General features: G+C 44.9%; 1 protein-coding gene across 3 annotated transcripts in view; it reads left to right on the forward strand.

The window, feature by feature from the left end:
• Window positions 1-15890, forward strand: part of STON1 (stonin 1) — a 28591-nt gene that overhangs the window by 4940 nt on the left and 7761 nt on the right. Inside the window, exons 2-3 of one of the 3 annotated variants that reach the window (XM_075925448.2) lie at window positions 10277-10335; window positions 12696-14669. In XM_075925448.2, the coding sequence (XP_075781563.1) occupies window positions 12746-14669 (1924 nt within the window). In that variant the 5' untranslated portion in view covers window positions 10277-10335; window positions 12696-12745. Of the gene's footprint in view, window positions 1-10276; window positions 10336-10609; window positions 12169-12695; window positions 14670-15890 lie in introns of those variants that run through there. The other 2 variants (XM_075925449.2, XM_025184136.3) reach the window with 2 other exon arrangements.

The raw sequence follows: 15890 nt of genomic DNA on the forward strand, positions 1-15890 counted from the left end.
GGCACAGTCAAAGAATTATGATTTGATTGGAATAACGGAGACTTGGTGGTACAACTCACTTGATTGGAACACTGTCGTGGAAGGGTATAAACTGTTCAGGAAGGACAAGCGGGAGAGAAAAGGTAGAGGAGTTGCACTGTATATAAGAGAGCAGTATGATTGCTCAGAGCTCCAGTATAAAATGGGAGAAAAGCCTGTACAGAGTCGTTGGATTAAGTTTAGAGGCAGGAGCTACAAAGGTGATGTCATGATGGATGTCTGCTATAGGCCACCAGATCAGGTGGATGAGGTAGACGAAGCTTTCTTCAGACAACTAACAAAAACTTTCAGATCATAGGCCCTGGTTCTCATAGGGGACTTCAGTCATCCTGACATCTGTTAGGAGACCAATACAGCAGTACACAGACAATCCAGGAAGTGTTTGGAGAATGTTGGGGACAACTTCCTGGTGCAAGTGCTGAAGGAATCAACCAGGGGCCATGTTCAGCTTGACCTGCTGTTCACAAACAGGGAGGACATAGTAAAGGAAATAAATGTGGGTGGCAACTTGGGTAGTAGTGCTCATGAGATGGTTAAGTTTAGGATCCTCACTAAAGGAAGAAAGGAGAGAAGCAAAATGCAGACTTTTACTCCCTCAGGGAACTGATGGGCAGGATCCCCTGGGATACTAACATGAGAGGGGAAGGAATCCAGAAGAGCTGGCTGTATTTTCAAGAAACCTTATTCAAGGCACAGGAACAAACCAACCCACTATGTTGTAAGAAAAGCAAATATGGTAGGTGACTAGCTTTAACAGTGAAATCTTTGGCAAGTTTAAACACAAAAAGAAAGCTTACAAGAATTGGACACATGACTAGGGAAGAGTATAAATATATTGCTTTGACCATGTAGGGGTGTAATCAGAAATGCCGAAGTGCAACTGGAATTGCAACTAGCAAGGGATGTGAAAGGTAACAAGAAAAGTTTATACAGGCATGATAGCAATAAGAAGGTGGTCATTGAAGATGCTGGACCCTTATTGAATGAGGGAGGTAAACTAGTGACATGATGTGGGAAAAACTGAAGTACTCAATGGTTTTTTGCCTCTGTCTTCACAAACAAGGTCAGCTCCCAGACTGCTACACTAAGCAACATAGTATGGGAAGGAGGTGGGCAGCCTTCAGTGGAGAAAGAACAGGTACTATTTAGAAAGAACTATTTAGAAAAGTTGTACATACATAAATCCATGGGGCCAGATCAAATGCATCCCAGGATGCTGAGAGAGTTGGCTGATGTGATTGCAGAGCCATTGGTCATTATCTTTGAAAACTCTTAGTGATCACAGAAGTCCTGGACGATTGGAAAAAGGCAAATTTAGTGCTCATCTTTTAAAAAGGGAAGAAGGAGAATTTGGGGAACTACAGACCAGACAGCCTCACCTCAGTCTCTGGAAAAATCATGGAGAGGATCCTCAATGAATCCATTTTGAAGCACTTGGAAGAGGGGAAAGTGATCAGGAATACTCAACATGGATTCACTAAGGGTAATTCATGCCTGACCAACCTGATTGCCTTCTATGACAAGGTAACTGGCTCTGTGGATCTGGGGAAGGCGATGGTCATGATATACCTTGACTTTAGCAGAGCTTTTTGATATGGTCTCCCACAGTATTCTTGACAGCAAGTTAAAGATGTATGGATTGGAAAAATTGATTCTAAAGTGGATAGAAAACTGGCTAGATCATCCAGCTCAACAGCTAGTGATCAACAGCCCAATGAAGTGTCACCAGAGAACTGGGAAGGACAAGTACCAACAACCTACAGGAAAGGAAGCCCTAAGATAAGGGTGAAGGAGGTGTTGAATGAAAGGAGGCCACGTGGAAGTGTCCCAGAGAATTGTAGCAGCTTCAGGGGTGAAGGGAAAACCTTGTCAACCATTTACATTGACTTTAATACAGCTTTGAAACTTGACTAAGCAGAAGAAAAACGCTGCTCTCCCTTTATTTTTTTCTGTTTAGCATGCTGATTTTGCTTCCTCCCCCTTCTGCTGTCTTATTGTGTACTTCTAATCCCAAATGAAGTATGTGTTTGGATCTGCTGTATATACCATATATTTAAATATTTCCTTTTTGTTTTTTTATATATGTTGCATTTTACTCCCAGTATCTGGAAAATTTGCATTCATGTTGACAGACATATGGATGACATAAATACAGATGAGAGAGAGGCATTTGGAAAATGTTAATAAATAGACATTTATTAAATGAAGTTAAATATTTCACCAGTAAAAAGACTGGAGCTAATTATCTGCTGACTAAACAAATGTGTTTTTGTATCTTTATGTAAATTTGCTTTAAAACAAAAATCTGTGGTAAAAGGTGTAACTTCATATTCAGATAGAAAAAAAGTATGGGAAGGCAATAACTGTGGACAGAGGAATAGGGAAGAATATTAACAAATAGAATAATTGACATTTTAATGATGCAGTGTCAGTGTTGGGCAGGGGAATAGTTCACAAAGTGCTATTTGGGAGAAATATTTATTTTATAATATTTGAATGCATTTTTAGTCATATTTTATATTGTCATTTTTATGCTTATGTTAGTCAATATTTAACAACTTGCTTATCAAAATAGTCAAATAGAAGGGCAGTGTTTTGTCCTACCCAATTCAAACCTATTTCTGCACTCTCCTGAGTCTGCTTAAGTAATATTTCTCTTTCAATCGCTTCCTTTATGTCCACCACTTCCTTCTACTCCCATCACTTACATATCTCTGGCAGCTTCCCTCTGAGCTCTAATGCAGAACTTCTTAGCTCACTTCCCACCACCCTCCAATTTGTCGATGTGACCCAGAATGCTTTGCTTCTGATTGTCACAGCAAAAATGATGTTCTGAGTACTACCCCAATTGTGATAAAGAAACAAGGCATTTTGGAATGATGCCAGCTTGCCTATGGAAAACTGACCATGTAATTTTGAGATTGCAGGAGTAAGATGAATGGAGAGGAGAAACTAAAGGGGAGTTACTGCAGCAGTAGAAAAAACTGACACTGATGAAGGGAGGAAATGACTCAAGTCTTCTTTCCATTACTAAACTGCAAACTCATACACAGTGTTCTGGGCCATCCCTATCGATACTGGTACCCTACATAGCCCATCACTGTCACTCCCCTGCAGGGGGGAGGGACTGTCTACTCCTCTGGGGCAGGTTCTAGGGGCAGAAGCTGTAGGAGCAGTGCAGAGTGCAAGGCTCACCTGCAGTATAATGGGAAGCAGGTAGGAGGCGAGGGTAGTGATAGTCATGTGAGCACAGTTGGAGGACTCAGGAGCAGTAGAGGGTGGCTGTGCCATCAGCCAGAGAGAAGTGGCGCTTTGAAGGTGAAACCGATGCTTCTCTCCATCCATTGGCTATGCGACTGTCTATTGCTCTTCTTGAGTCCTCTGGCCCATGCTCACACTGCTTGCTGCTGCCTCGTGAGTGGGGGCTGGGCACAGAGCCCAGGCAGGAAAAGGGGACAAAAGCTGGCCAGGAGATATGGCTGGGGGCTGCCAGAGCACATATGGAAAACATGCAGCTGCATAGGGCACCATGAAATTTGGGGCAGTTTGGTACCCCAGATTTCATGGTGCCCCATGCAGCTGCATGTTTTGCGTATTGACAGGAATGGACTTGACAGCATTTGAGTGGATAATGGACGTGCTAATAGGTCCAAACTGCAGTCATTTGGAACTCTCTCTCCCTTGAGAGGTGGAGGAAGAATCTTACTAAAAGTACCTAATGTACTGCAGATATTTTAGTGAAGAAAAAGGTTGCAAGTTCAAAAAATGAGATTAAAATGACTCCATTCTGAATTTTTGTTAGTGGTAAAATGATTGCAACATTTGTTATAGTCCTGAATGCATTTGTAAGTTTTAAACTAGCCCAAAGGCATTGAGAAGTTTAAACATAATAATTCACGTCACAACATACAAGTTCAGCCAAATGAATTGGTTTGTTTTTAGAAATGAACTGGTTTCCTAACCCCTTCAGACTAAGAATGGCTTATATGGCTATATGACATACTTCATATAAACAAATTAATCATAGAATATTAGGGTTAGAAGAGACCTTAGGGGATCATCTAGTCCAGGAATGGGCAAATACTGGCCCATGGGCCAGATCCAATCCACCAGAGTTAATCCCTAGCAGGTCTCCACTGCTATATTTATGTACACCTCCACAGGCAAGGGCGATTGCAATTCCTGTTGACAGCGAATCGCCATTCCTGGCCAATGGGAGTGGTGGGAAGCAGTGTCATAGTCCACGCTGCTTCTCACATTCTCATTGGTCGGGGACGGCAATCTGTGGCGAACAGAAGCTGCAATCACTGGTACCTGCAGAAGTGCAGGTAGATATAGTGGTAGCGGCCTACCAGGGGCTAACTCTGGCCACCTGCTGCCATTTTATTGCCCACCCCTGGTCTAGTCCAACCCCCTGCTCAAAGCAGGGCCAACCACAACTGAATCATCCCAGCCACAGCTTTGTCAAGCCTGGCCTTAAAACCTCTTAAGGATGGAGATTACACCACCTCTCTAAGTAACCCATTTCATGCATCACCACCCTCCTAGTGAAATAGTTTTTCCTGATGATGTGAGGTGAAAGTGTTTCCAACTAACTGTCTAATCCTAAATTAAATAGGAATACACACGTAGGTGGGACAAGGCATAGTGATACTGCCATTCTTGTGCTTTCATGCAGACATGAATGTGTACTGACATAATGAGGATACCCTTTCCAGAATGAACAACATCTATAAAAGCTCTGTAGTGGCTAATTGTATTTTGTTTCCTTATAATAATTAACAGTTTATTTCTTGTTTTTTCCACAATCACAAGAAGTGAAGGGGGGAGAACTCTGGGCAATTTATCTTGTATGTTTTGTGTTTCATGTTTTAAAAATACATTAAAAGTTAAAAGTCCAGGTTACTGTTTCTTGCAGTAATGCTCAGATACTTCAGGAGCCAAATTAGCAATCAGCATTACCTAAACATCACATCATAGTAGGATGAATTAATTATTTACACCACCCACACAAACATACAGAGGTATTCTACAATTGGTGAATAAAATAGTAAAAGCATTCTGATTGGTTGCTAATTAAATCAGTGTTTTAATATCATGTGCTGCAAAGAGCTGCAGAAGACACAGAAAGAACCACTTGTGACTCAGAAGCTACACTCTGAGTATCACCAGTTTATTGTTTGAATTCTAGCTGCCTCCACAGCTCCCATTGGCTGTGGTCCCTGGGCCTTCTGTCCCCCTAGGAATTGCAGGAACATGCCAGCTACTTCTGGGGATCTGCCTGGAGCCAGATAGGAAGCCTGCCATCCCCACCAACCATCCCACCCCAGTATCACTAGGATCCTGAGCAGAGCACCACTGTCCACCCTTCTGCATCAGGTGGAGGGAATCACAATCCATATATACCAGCACCTGTGGTGGCTCCCCAGCCCAAAGTTGAGTTAAGGGTGTAGTACAAGTCATGGGAACAGGTGCTAAATGATAGCAGCATCTGGATGGGGTTTGCTGCTTGTCACTAGCACAACATTGTGAGAGACAGCCCAGGTTGGAAAGATAAGGGGGCACAGTGGTATCCTGTGAATGTTTGTGTTTGTCTGACTAAACTGTAGACTTAATTATGCAGACATGACCTATGAGGAGAGGCTGAGGGTATGTCTACAGTACAGCATTATTTCGAACTATCTAATTTTGAAATAACGCTTCTAGACACAAAATGCATTTCAAAATAGCATTTTGCTATTTCGAAATAGTGCATCCACACTGATTGAACACTGAATCGCATTTAAGGCCAGCCGGAACTGGTTCTGGCAGGGCATCAGGTCAGGTGTTACTTTGTGTGGCTTCTGCCTCAGGCTATCTGAGGCCTGTGCTTAAAGGGATCCCCCTGGGCAGCTAGTTCTCAGGTTTCTCTGCTTGCTTGCTTACCTTGCTGAGGGACAGCAAAGCATTTTTTTTCTCTGCGTGCTCTGGTTGCCCTCACTCAGGACACCACAGCACTCTGCAGCATGGAGCCGGAACCACCCCGGGCACTCTGGTGCTTCTCTTAGACTTGTTGCTGTGAGCCTGGAAGCACTTTCTGCAGGCTGCCTCACAGGATCTGCAGCAACCCATCCTCCAGGCCTTCTTCCAGACCCTCTTGGGGTATGTGAAGGATCAGCTGCAGCTCCTGGACGCCAACATGCCCTGCCTCATCTGGACACCAGCACTGGTGGGACCACATAGTCCTGGAGCGCTGGGGAGACCAACAATGAACCCAGAACTTCAGGATGAATAAGGACACATTCCTGGAGCTCTGAGAGCGGCTCGCCCCTGCTCTGCGGTGACGGGACATGCACACGAAGCCCACCATTCCCCTCCAGAAGCATGTGGCCATTGCCCTATGGAAGCTCTCCATGCCGGATAGCTACCGATCTGTAGCAAACCAGTTGGGCATGGGGAGATCCACCGTTGGAGCAGTGCTCATGCAGGTATGGCAATCTCCGGCCCTATGCCAGGAGGGGATGTGCAAGGAGGGAATGGGCTGCCCTAGGGAAAAGGAGGGGGAAGGTGGTGAAAGTCTCCTCCCCAGGGGGTTTGTTCTGTCCTGCCCGCACTAAGGACTGCCCATAGTGGCCAGGATTGCAGGGGGGATTGCTCCTAGAGAGTGGGGGGCGCAGGGCAGTGGTGGGGAGGGAGCACTCTCAGCCACCCTGGTACCCAGTAATTCTTGGTTTTCTGTGTCCCTCTGCAGGTGGTCAAGGCCATTAACAGAGTGCTACTCCGCAGAGTCATCCACCTAATTGATGTCAACGCGGTCATCAAGGGGTTTGGTGTCCTGGGCTTTCCCAATTGCAGGGGAGCTATCAACGTGACACACATCTCATCCGTGCCCTGGACCACCAGGCCTGTACATCAACCAGAAGGGATACTTTTCTGTCATCCTGCAGGCTGTGTCTGATAAGTGGTGCCATTTTGTGGACATCAATGTGGGCTGGTCCAGCAGAGCAACGACGCGCAGGTTTACCGCAACTCCTCCGCGTGCCAGAGGCTGCATGCCGGGACTTTCTTCCCTAACCGCCACATCAGGGTCAGAGATGTGGACATGCCTGTCTGCCTGGTGGGGGATGCGGCCTATCCCCTACAACCCTGGCTCATGAAGCCCTACACGGGACACCTCAACCCTTCCAGACAGGCATTTAATGCCAAGCTGAGCAGGACCCACATTGTAGTGGAGGGTGCCTTTGGTCAGCTAACAGCCTGTTTTAGATGCCTCCTCACCTGCCTGGACTTCTCAGAGTGGAATATTCTGCACGTGGTGGCAGCATGTTGTGTGCTGCACAATTTGTGTGAGTAGAAGGGGGAGGCTTTCCTGCCAGGCTAGATGGCAGAGGCCGACCACTTGGCTGGCCTGTACACACAGCCCCGCATGGCTGCCATCCGAGAGGTCCATCGGGGGTCTGTCCGTATCCTGGAGACCCTGCGGGAGAGCTTCCACCTGGAGGAGCAGTAACGGTCTCCCTGGTGTGCCCCACTGGGGGCTTGTGCCTCATTCCTCCCTAACGTCCTTCCACTTACCCCTCCCTTACCCCCCTTCCTGATGTAAAATAAAAGACAAGTGTTCATGAAAACAAAGTCTCTTTATTGAACAAAACTGGGGTGGGGGAGAATGAAACTCAGGTGAGACTGGGGAAAGAAGGCGGGAGAGGGGAAGAGAGAAGGGAGGGAAACCTGGGAGGAGGGAGCTGGAAGGGGGAGGAAGGGGCGGAAAAAGCTCAGGGTTCAGGGTTGGGGGTCTCGCCAGCCCAACTGTCTCCCAGCACCGCTGGTGCAGGTGCCTTGGCATCCCCCGAGAGGTGGGGAGGGGATGAAGGGTGTGGAGGGAGAAGCAGGAGGGGGAGAAGGAATGGGGGGAAGAGGAGCAGTAGCTAGGGAGAAAGCAGGGGCTGGAGCGGCAGGAGGCAGCAATCTCCGCACCAGGGTCTGCAGGTGCTCGCAGATGGCATGGCCCTGGGCAAGCTGCTCCCGCCAGCTCTCCCACCAGAGCTGCAGGTCTTCTTGCACCGAGTGGTCGAGGGTGTGGTGCAGGGCTCACAGTGCCCCCAGGTGCTGCTGCTTGTAGTCTTCTTGTGCACAAGTCAGCCTGCAGAGTGCTCAGGTGCAGGAGGATGTTCTGGGCAGGGTGCCGTGCCCTGCACTCACAGCTGGTGCGGCTGTGGAGAAACAAGAGAAGTGGTCAGTTATCCCTGGGGACACAGTGGGTGAAGCCCCTCTGCAAGCGAGGACGACAGTTCTCCTCACCATCAGAGCCGATGTGCTTGCACACAGGCCATGTTCGGGATGTTCTGCTATCCCCAGGAATGGGAGCTGCCCTGAGACTGCGCGCGCACGCGTGTGTGTGAGAGAGAGAGAGATGTCCCTTGCCTCTGTGTAGAGGGGGCTTGTGGAGGGATGGAATCCTTCTGTGTCCCACCCCAGGTTCAGGAGCATGTCTTGTCTCGTCACACACGTGTGTGGCTAACAGGCCAAGGCCCCTGTGTGGCAGCCCGCTGGGGCCATATGCCCAGGGGCGGCACAGCATGTGCTCGCACATTCACAGATTGCTGCATGATCCATGGTCAGCAAGGCCCATGCGCACAGTCCCTGGTCTCCCTCCCCCGCATAAGAGGACAGTGATGGTACTCACATGTTGGTGCCTCACCAGCTTTGGACGACACCGGTCACAGGTCCGCTGGGACTGGCTGCTCCTGGGTTTGGATGTGGCCTTTGGTGGACAGGCTGTAGACGGCTGCATTCCTCTGTCTAGTGCAGAGATAATGGATGTTGGCGGCATTCCCCCAAACCTCAATCTGGTGCATGATCGCCGCACTGGACCATGAAGGCACCTGCCTTCTCCGGCCCCTGGCAGGCTCCTGGGAGCCGGTAGATTGGTCCTGGGGAGCGGTGGAGGGCTGGCTGCCAGTGGCTTGTTGGCTCATACTGCAGCCTGGGTCGGGGCAGCAGCAGAGTGGTTCTGGGCTGCCAGGCCTGGTGCTAGCCACAAAAGACTGTGGCCATACTCTACCACTTTAAGGGCTCCAGTAGAGGGAGGGAGAGAAGAGTTTTCCTGTTTGTGCCCAGAGTGGCCACCAGGGTACCCTGGGAAGGGCTGGAGGCCCCCTATTTCGAAATAGCCCCTATGCTCTGTCTACACAGTGCCTATTTCAAAATAGCTATTTCAAAATAGGCACTATTCCTCGTAGAATGAGGTTTACCAATTTAAAATAAGCTTGTGTAGACGCTAGAAAAGTTATTTCGAAATAACTTTACTGTGTAGACATACTCTGAGGGATTTGGGTTTTTTTAGTTTGCAGAAGAAAAGAGTGAGGGGAGATTTGATAGCAGTCTTCAATTTTCTGATGGGAGGTTCCAAAGAGGATGGAGAAAGACTGTTTACAGTAGTGACGGATGGCAGAACAAGGAGCAATGGTCTCAAGTTACAGTGGGGGAGGTCTACGTTGGATATTAGGAAAAACTATTTCTCTAGGAGGGTGGTGAAGTACTGGAATGGGTTACCTAGGGAGGTGGTGGAATCTCCATCCCTAGAGGTTTTTAAGTCTCGGCTTGACAAAGCCCTGGCTGGGTTGTTTTAGTTGGGATTGGTCCTGCCTTGGGGAGGGGCTGGACTTGGTGACCTCCTGAGGTCTCTTACAGCTCTATGATTCTATGAGTGGCATGGATAAAATGTCAGGGATTGTGTATTTTTATTTTCTGTAGTAACTAGCTAAATCTTAAACTTTATTACTGTAAGCAGTATTTATATTAAGCAGTTTTCTTACCCAAGTGGATGTTATTGTTCTTAATACACAGGCTTCTTCTTTAAGCCTGGACCAATCTCCTCAGTTGGTCTTCATTTTCTTAGCATTTATGCTGCTTCCAGAGTGTGGGGAAAAAGGGGAGGAAAGAAAGGCAATAGCATGATGCCACTCTCCCCTCTTTTTTATTTTTAGTTTATGTGTATAGAAGACACATGCCCACACATCTCCTAGTGAGTTTTTCTAAGTCACTGGATTAGGGTAGCCAGATGGTTTAACCAAAAATACCGATCTCCTGCCCCCCCCAAAAAAAACTACCGGGGAAAAAATTGTGTTGAGAAAAAAAAAGGGGAGAGACCAAAGTTGTTGAAGGGGGAAAAAAAATGACCCAGAGAATTAAGCTAAAAAAATAAAAGAAAACAGCATGGCCCCTTTAAGAACAGGCTGGGCTCTGCTTCTCCTAACAGGCAGCTGGCGGCCATCTTGTCTCCCTGCTCTGGGCCAGACAGCTCCCCTGCAGAACCAGGTAAGCGGGGGAGGGGAGCAGGACGGATATAGGGCAGGGCGAACGTGGCAAAGGGGGGGCCCCACGGAATTATGCTGCCCGGGGCCCCGCAAAACAGTCATCTGCCCCTGGAGGCGAGGACTGGGGGGGAGGGAGCTGGGCCTGGTTGCTGAGTGTGTGTAGGGTTGCCAAGTGTCCGGTATTGACCTGGACAGTCCAGTATTTTTGCCTTCTGTCTGGGAAAAAAATCAGAAAATACCGGACATTTTAGGTGTCAGGTATTTTTTAAAATTTTTACTGGACAGGAGGTGAAAATACCGGACTGTCTGGGTCAATACCGGACACCTGTCAACCGTACACTGGATTGAGAAGACTCCATTGTGATTTTGTACAACTGTCATTGATTATAAATTCCTTGATTACAACTCTCCTGCTATTTAATGATTGCTTAATCCTTAGATCACCACCCTTGTAGTAGAGACTCTCAAACTGACAGCATATTTCAGTAACAGCCATATAGCAAAATATAGCTTCATAGAGGCTAATGATATACATATTTGGACAGAACCATGTGCCATGAGTGAACAACTGGCTTGCAGAGGCAAGGCCATCCTTTCTATGCCTACTACAGCTCATTATACCCTGTCCTGCATCCCTAGTTCCCCCATTATGACCATTGGCCTCTGCTCAAGGCTAGCGCCTCTCCCCACAATGCTGGGCAATTGTGCAGCACCAGTTCCTCCCCCCCACTCTGGTCCCCAGAGTGGCCCCACCAGTAGCTGGAGCCTCAACCACCTGAGCAGCCTTCCTGGACAGCTGAATGGCTCCACGTCATGGCCCTAGCTGTGCTCCAAAGATCAGAGCACCAGGCAGCTATGCTGTGGCCCCAGCCTTGCACTCTCTGGTTGGATACTGGGTGAGGCAACCCCAGTCTTTTTGGGAAGGCAATGCATTCCCTTCATTACCCTTCACCCTAGACAGAACAACAGATTTCATGGCTTCATATAATACCTTGCATGGCATACATAGTTATGAAATATCACAATCATATATGAATGATGAATATGAGAGTTATAGGATGCCATTTTGAGGTACTGTGTCCCACAAATGGTCTCCCTGCTTTTGGTTTTTGTGTCTTGCACAGTTGTGGCCCCCTGTGGTGAGGACAATTTCAGTGAAAGTCCTGTGAGACCTCTACCACTTCTCCTTTCATATGGCAAGAAAAGTGATTAACAATATTCAAATAACCAAATCCAGATTAGTGAGTTGAGCTGTAGCTTCGGGAGCAGCTTGATGTAAATCTGGGATGCTTCCAACAAATGATCAGGATCAAAAGCAGGTTATTTAGAAATAATGGGCTTGCTCTGTAGACCAGCACTCTGTTATTTTGAAATAACAGTTATTTTGAAACAAACGTGCAGTGTAGACATAGCCTATATTAAGAATGTTTTAAGTTTATAAAATCTAGCACTCAGAAGTTGACAGAAATGACAGAATTCAAGTTGTCTATCCAACCTTAAAATTTCCCCTTGTGATTATGTTGTGTGACAGTCTTTAATTTCATTATCCTTTTCTTCTATAGGAACCAAAAGCATTTGAGTTTGATTGTTTCTTCCTCCTCCTCCTCCATACTGCCTGTGCAGCATCTCCCTGGGCTCAGTCCTTCTCAGCCCCTTGTTGGAGCATGTGAATTGTTTTTGATACACAGCTCTTTGGGGGTGGATCAAGCTCAGTACAGATGGAATGTTCTTTCTGTCAGCCACAACGAAGTTCTGAAATATGTAAATGTATATTTTCAGAGACTTATTCCTCAGCCAAATTTGGATGAAATTTCAGAAACAAAAAAGGCTTAAGGTGAAAATCAAATTTCTTTCATATATGCAAAATAGCAAGCAATCAAGATTTTTTTAACATGGGCAAAGCAATGTATTTTCTCCCTAGCCTCCATCTTGGAAACATTTTTGCTGAAACATTCCCAAAAAATTCATCAGGAGGCAGATACTCAGCATGGAAGATTTGTGCTCAGTTAATTTGCAATAGATAACAGAGCCTTATAGAGGAAAACATTAGGCAACCTTACTAATAGGTGTTTCTGTCACCTCCACTTAGAAATATGTGTGTATATATATCAAATGTTCAGAGCTGTCCACTAAGTTTGGGTCTCAGTGTGAGACAGCAATTGGAGATCTTTGAGTGGTATTCAGTACTTGAAAAATAAAGCCTTAGGTGACTCAAGTTGTACATCCAGAAATTTAGGAACCCAAAATTGGATGTTCATGAAAATGTAGGCACTATGAAATGTGAATGTTATGTTTTATTTAAAAAAAATTGCATTTTATTTCTGATCATGTCTGTTCTTATTTTGTGTTTATTTCTTACAGATGACTCAGAGGTGATACGTGCAAAAGTGTTTCAAGTTTGTTACTACAAGATGTGCTCCACAAATCCAGCAAACTGGGTCACTTTTGATGATGAACCCCTCTTTCAATCTCCTCAGAAATCAGTGGAAAATCATGATACCTGTAAAGCAAACAGTCTTAATTTCAATCTTGCTAATGCGCATGAATCATCAAATAGGTCATCTTCCTCAAGCAGCATTCCTTTTTCTTCTCCTAAAGTTGACTGCTACTCAAGTCCTGAACCTCCTAGTAACTCTTCACTTTCTACACCTACCAAAGACTATCCAGCATGTCTCTATATGCCCACATCAGGGATTCACATCCTTTGCCCTATTTCTGAATTGTCATCAAACATTAATCTTCACCCACCACCTGGCGCTCGTTCTTCCTCAGCTTCTCAGAAGCTGAACACTGCAGCTAATGATAATCCACATACGATTTTAGTCTCTAAAAAAGCAACCCCAGATGAAGTAAATCCTATTTGCCAACAAAACTCCAATAATTTAGAAGATCCATTGGAATCAGAACACTTCCAATATTTTCAGAATGACTGTGCTTTTTCAAATTTATTTTGGAAAGAAAGGTGTTCAACTAGCATGTCTCCCTACAATGATGACACACAAAGTAAAGATAAAAAGCTTTGTAGAAGTATTTGCCATCCTAAAGAAAAGGACACTTGCCATGATGAGAAGAGTTTCAATCAGGATTCCTTCAGTTATACCCGTGAAAGGCTTGAACATTTGCAAACTGATACTTTGGGAAGGCTGTCTGCCTCTAGCACACATGCATGGCATAATATCTTTTCTTTCATTCCACACAGTCTCTTCAGAAGCCAGAAAAAAGATGGTTGGCCTTTCATGCTGAGAATTCCTGAGAAAAAGAATATGATGTCATCTCGGCAATGGGGTCCTATTTATCTTAAAGTTGTACCTGGAGGCATTTTACAAATGTATTATGAGAAGGGCCTCGAAAAACCTTTCAAAGAATTCCAGCTCCAACCATACTATAAACTGTCAGAACCCAAGCTAGAAAACTGTAGTGTTTCAGGAAAAATCCATACCGTGAAGATTGAATATGTGTCTTATTCAGAAAAAAGAAAATACCATCCCAAAGCAGAAGTGATCCATGAACCAGAGGTGGAACAGATGCTAAAGTTGGGAACCATGGATTACAGTGACTTCACTAACTTCCTTGAAACAGTTGAGGAAGAGTTCATGAATCTTCCTGCCATTTGTAAACAAAAGAGAAATTATGAGGAACAAGAAATGATACTAGGAATAGTGGATAAGTTTTGGGGAAAAATCACTAAAGCAGAAGGAAAACTTGTAGAAAGTGCTGTCATCACACATATTTATTGTATGTGTTTTGTGAATGGCAATACTGAATGCTTTTTGACTTTAAATGATCTAGAGCTCCAGAAAAGAGATGAACAGTATTTTGACAAAGATCGGGAGAAGAAATGGATTCATATTCTTGATTACCATTTCCATAAGTGTGTCAAAACACAAGAATTTGAGCAATCCAGAATTATTAAGTTTACACCCCTGGACGCCTGTAGATTAGAACTAATGCGCTTCAAGACACTGTATAATGGACAAGAACTTCCATTTTCTTTAAAGGCTACTGTGGTTGTTCAGGGAGCATACATAGAACTTCAGGCTTTTATAAACATGTCTTCTACTTCTCTGATTCCTGTACATTTGCATTCCATGAAATATTGTGAAAATGTCATGATACACTTTCCAGTTCCTTTACAGTGGATCAAAGCACTTTGGACCATAAATCTCCAAAGACAGAAGTCTTTAAAAGCAAAAATGAACAGAAAAACATGTCTTGGTTCTCTAAATGAAATTGAATCTGATCCTGTAATTCAGGTCTCAATTGGAACAGCAAAATATGAAAGTGCCTATAGGGCTGTAGTGTGGAAGATAGACAGACTTCCGGATAAAAATTCAAGTAAATATATTCTGCATGATCAAAATAGTATTTTTTATAAAGTTCTTCTACTGGAGGAGCCTGATTCTTCTCTTATGCTGATCAGTTTTCCTTTATATTTTGGTACAAAGTCACTTCCTCCAACCAACAGCCTTCTCTGTTAGACCCTCCATCTCTCAAAAGTTTAAATTCTAAACTGGTTTTAAGAAACTCTTTAAAATAGTTCTTTTTCATTTTTAACTTTTATATCCTTTATCTGTAGCCCTTTATAAGCATGCTCATGGTTTAAAATAATTAGGATGATAAATGTTCCGTGTGTGTGTGTGTGTGTGTGTGTGTGTGTGTGTGTGTGTGTGTATGGGGAGATACTTGTAATGGAAATACAGAATAGACACATAAAAGAAGGACATTTTAAATTGCCTCAACCACGATGTGGACTGCATATGCACGGTCTACTCTTTGAAATATCTTTAAAATGTACTTTTTTTTTTTTTACAATAGCTCCTTTCTTACAAAGTGCTACACATTGAAGATGGGAGTAGAATAGACTGAATCACAATGTATTCTGTCTCTTAATAAATGTACTGATGACATTGGCAAAACAATGTACAAATAGATTTCTAGTAAATATACCTCCCCTCCTCACCCACCCACCAGAAGTGAAAAAAGTTAAATATGGACAATATTCTTGTTAGCTTATTTAGTTTGCCATATCCTATTGAAGCCTTTTTTACAGTTGGCCCAAAATATATCTTATACCAGCCACATAGAAGATTCTAGTAAGACAGTGGTTCCCAATCTTTTTGAGTATATGGACCCTTTTTCAATCTATTAAAATTGTATAGACACCACCCCTTGGGGGAGGAAAAAAAAGAAAAGGAAAAGAAAAGTAAGAATTGGGATGTAAGCAACTAATTGACCAGCTGCTCCCCCCTTGCTGCCTCTATCAAAAAGAGGCAGTAGGGGGGAGGGAAGGAGGGAGTCCTGGAGGGAGGGAGTCTTAAGAGCCGGTTCCCCCAGCTTCAGCTCCATGGGAGGGGACAGGGATGCAGCAGTGGCATTCCACCTTTGAAATGTACAAGAGTCCTCACAGGGACTCTTGTACATTTCAAAGCAGAAGTGCTGCATGGAGCCCGGGATCAGCAGGGCACTCCCTGCTGGCCCCTGCATCCATGCGGTGTTTCAATCTTTGAAATGCACAAGAGCCCCTAATGGTTCTCTTTTTCATTTCAAGGGAGGAAC

The sequence above is a fragment of the Pelodiscus sinensis genome, chromosome 3 (genome assembly GCF_052426305.1).
Source record: "Pelodiscus sinensis isolate ZL-2025 chromosome 3, ASM5242630v1, whole genome shotgun sequence".
NCBI lineage: Eukaryota > Metazoa > Chordata > Testudines > Trionychidae > Pelodiscus > Pelodiscus sinensis.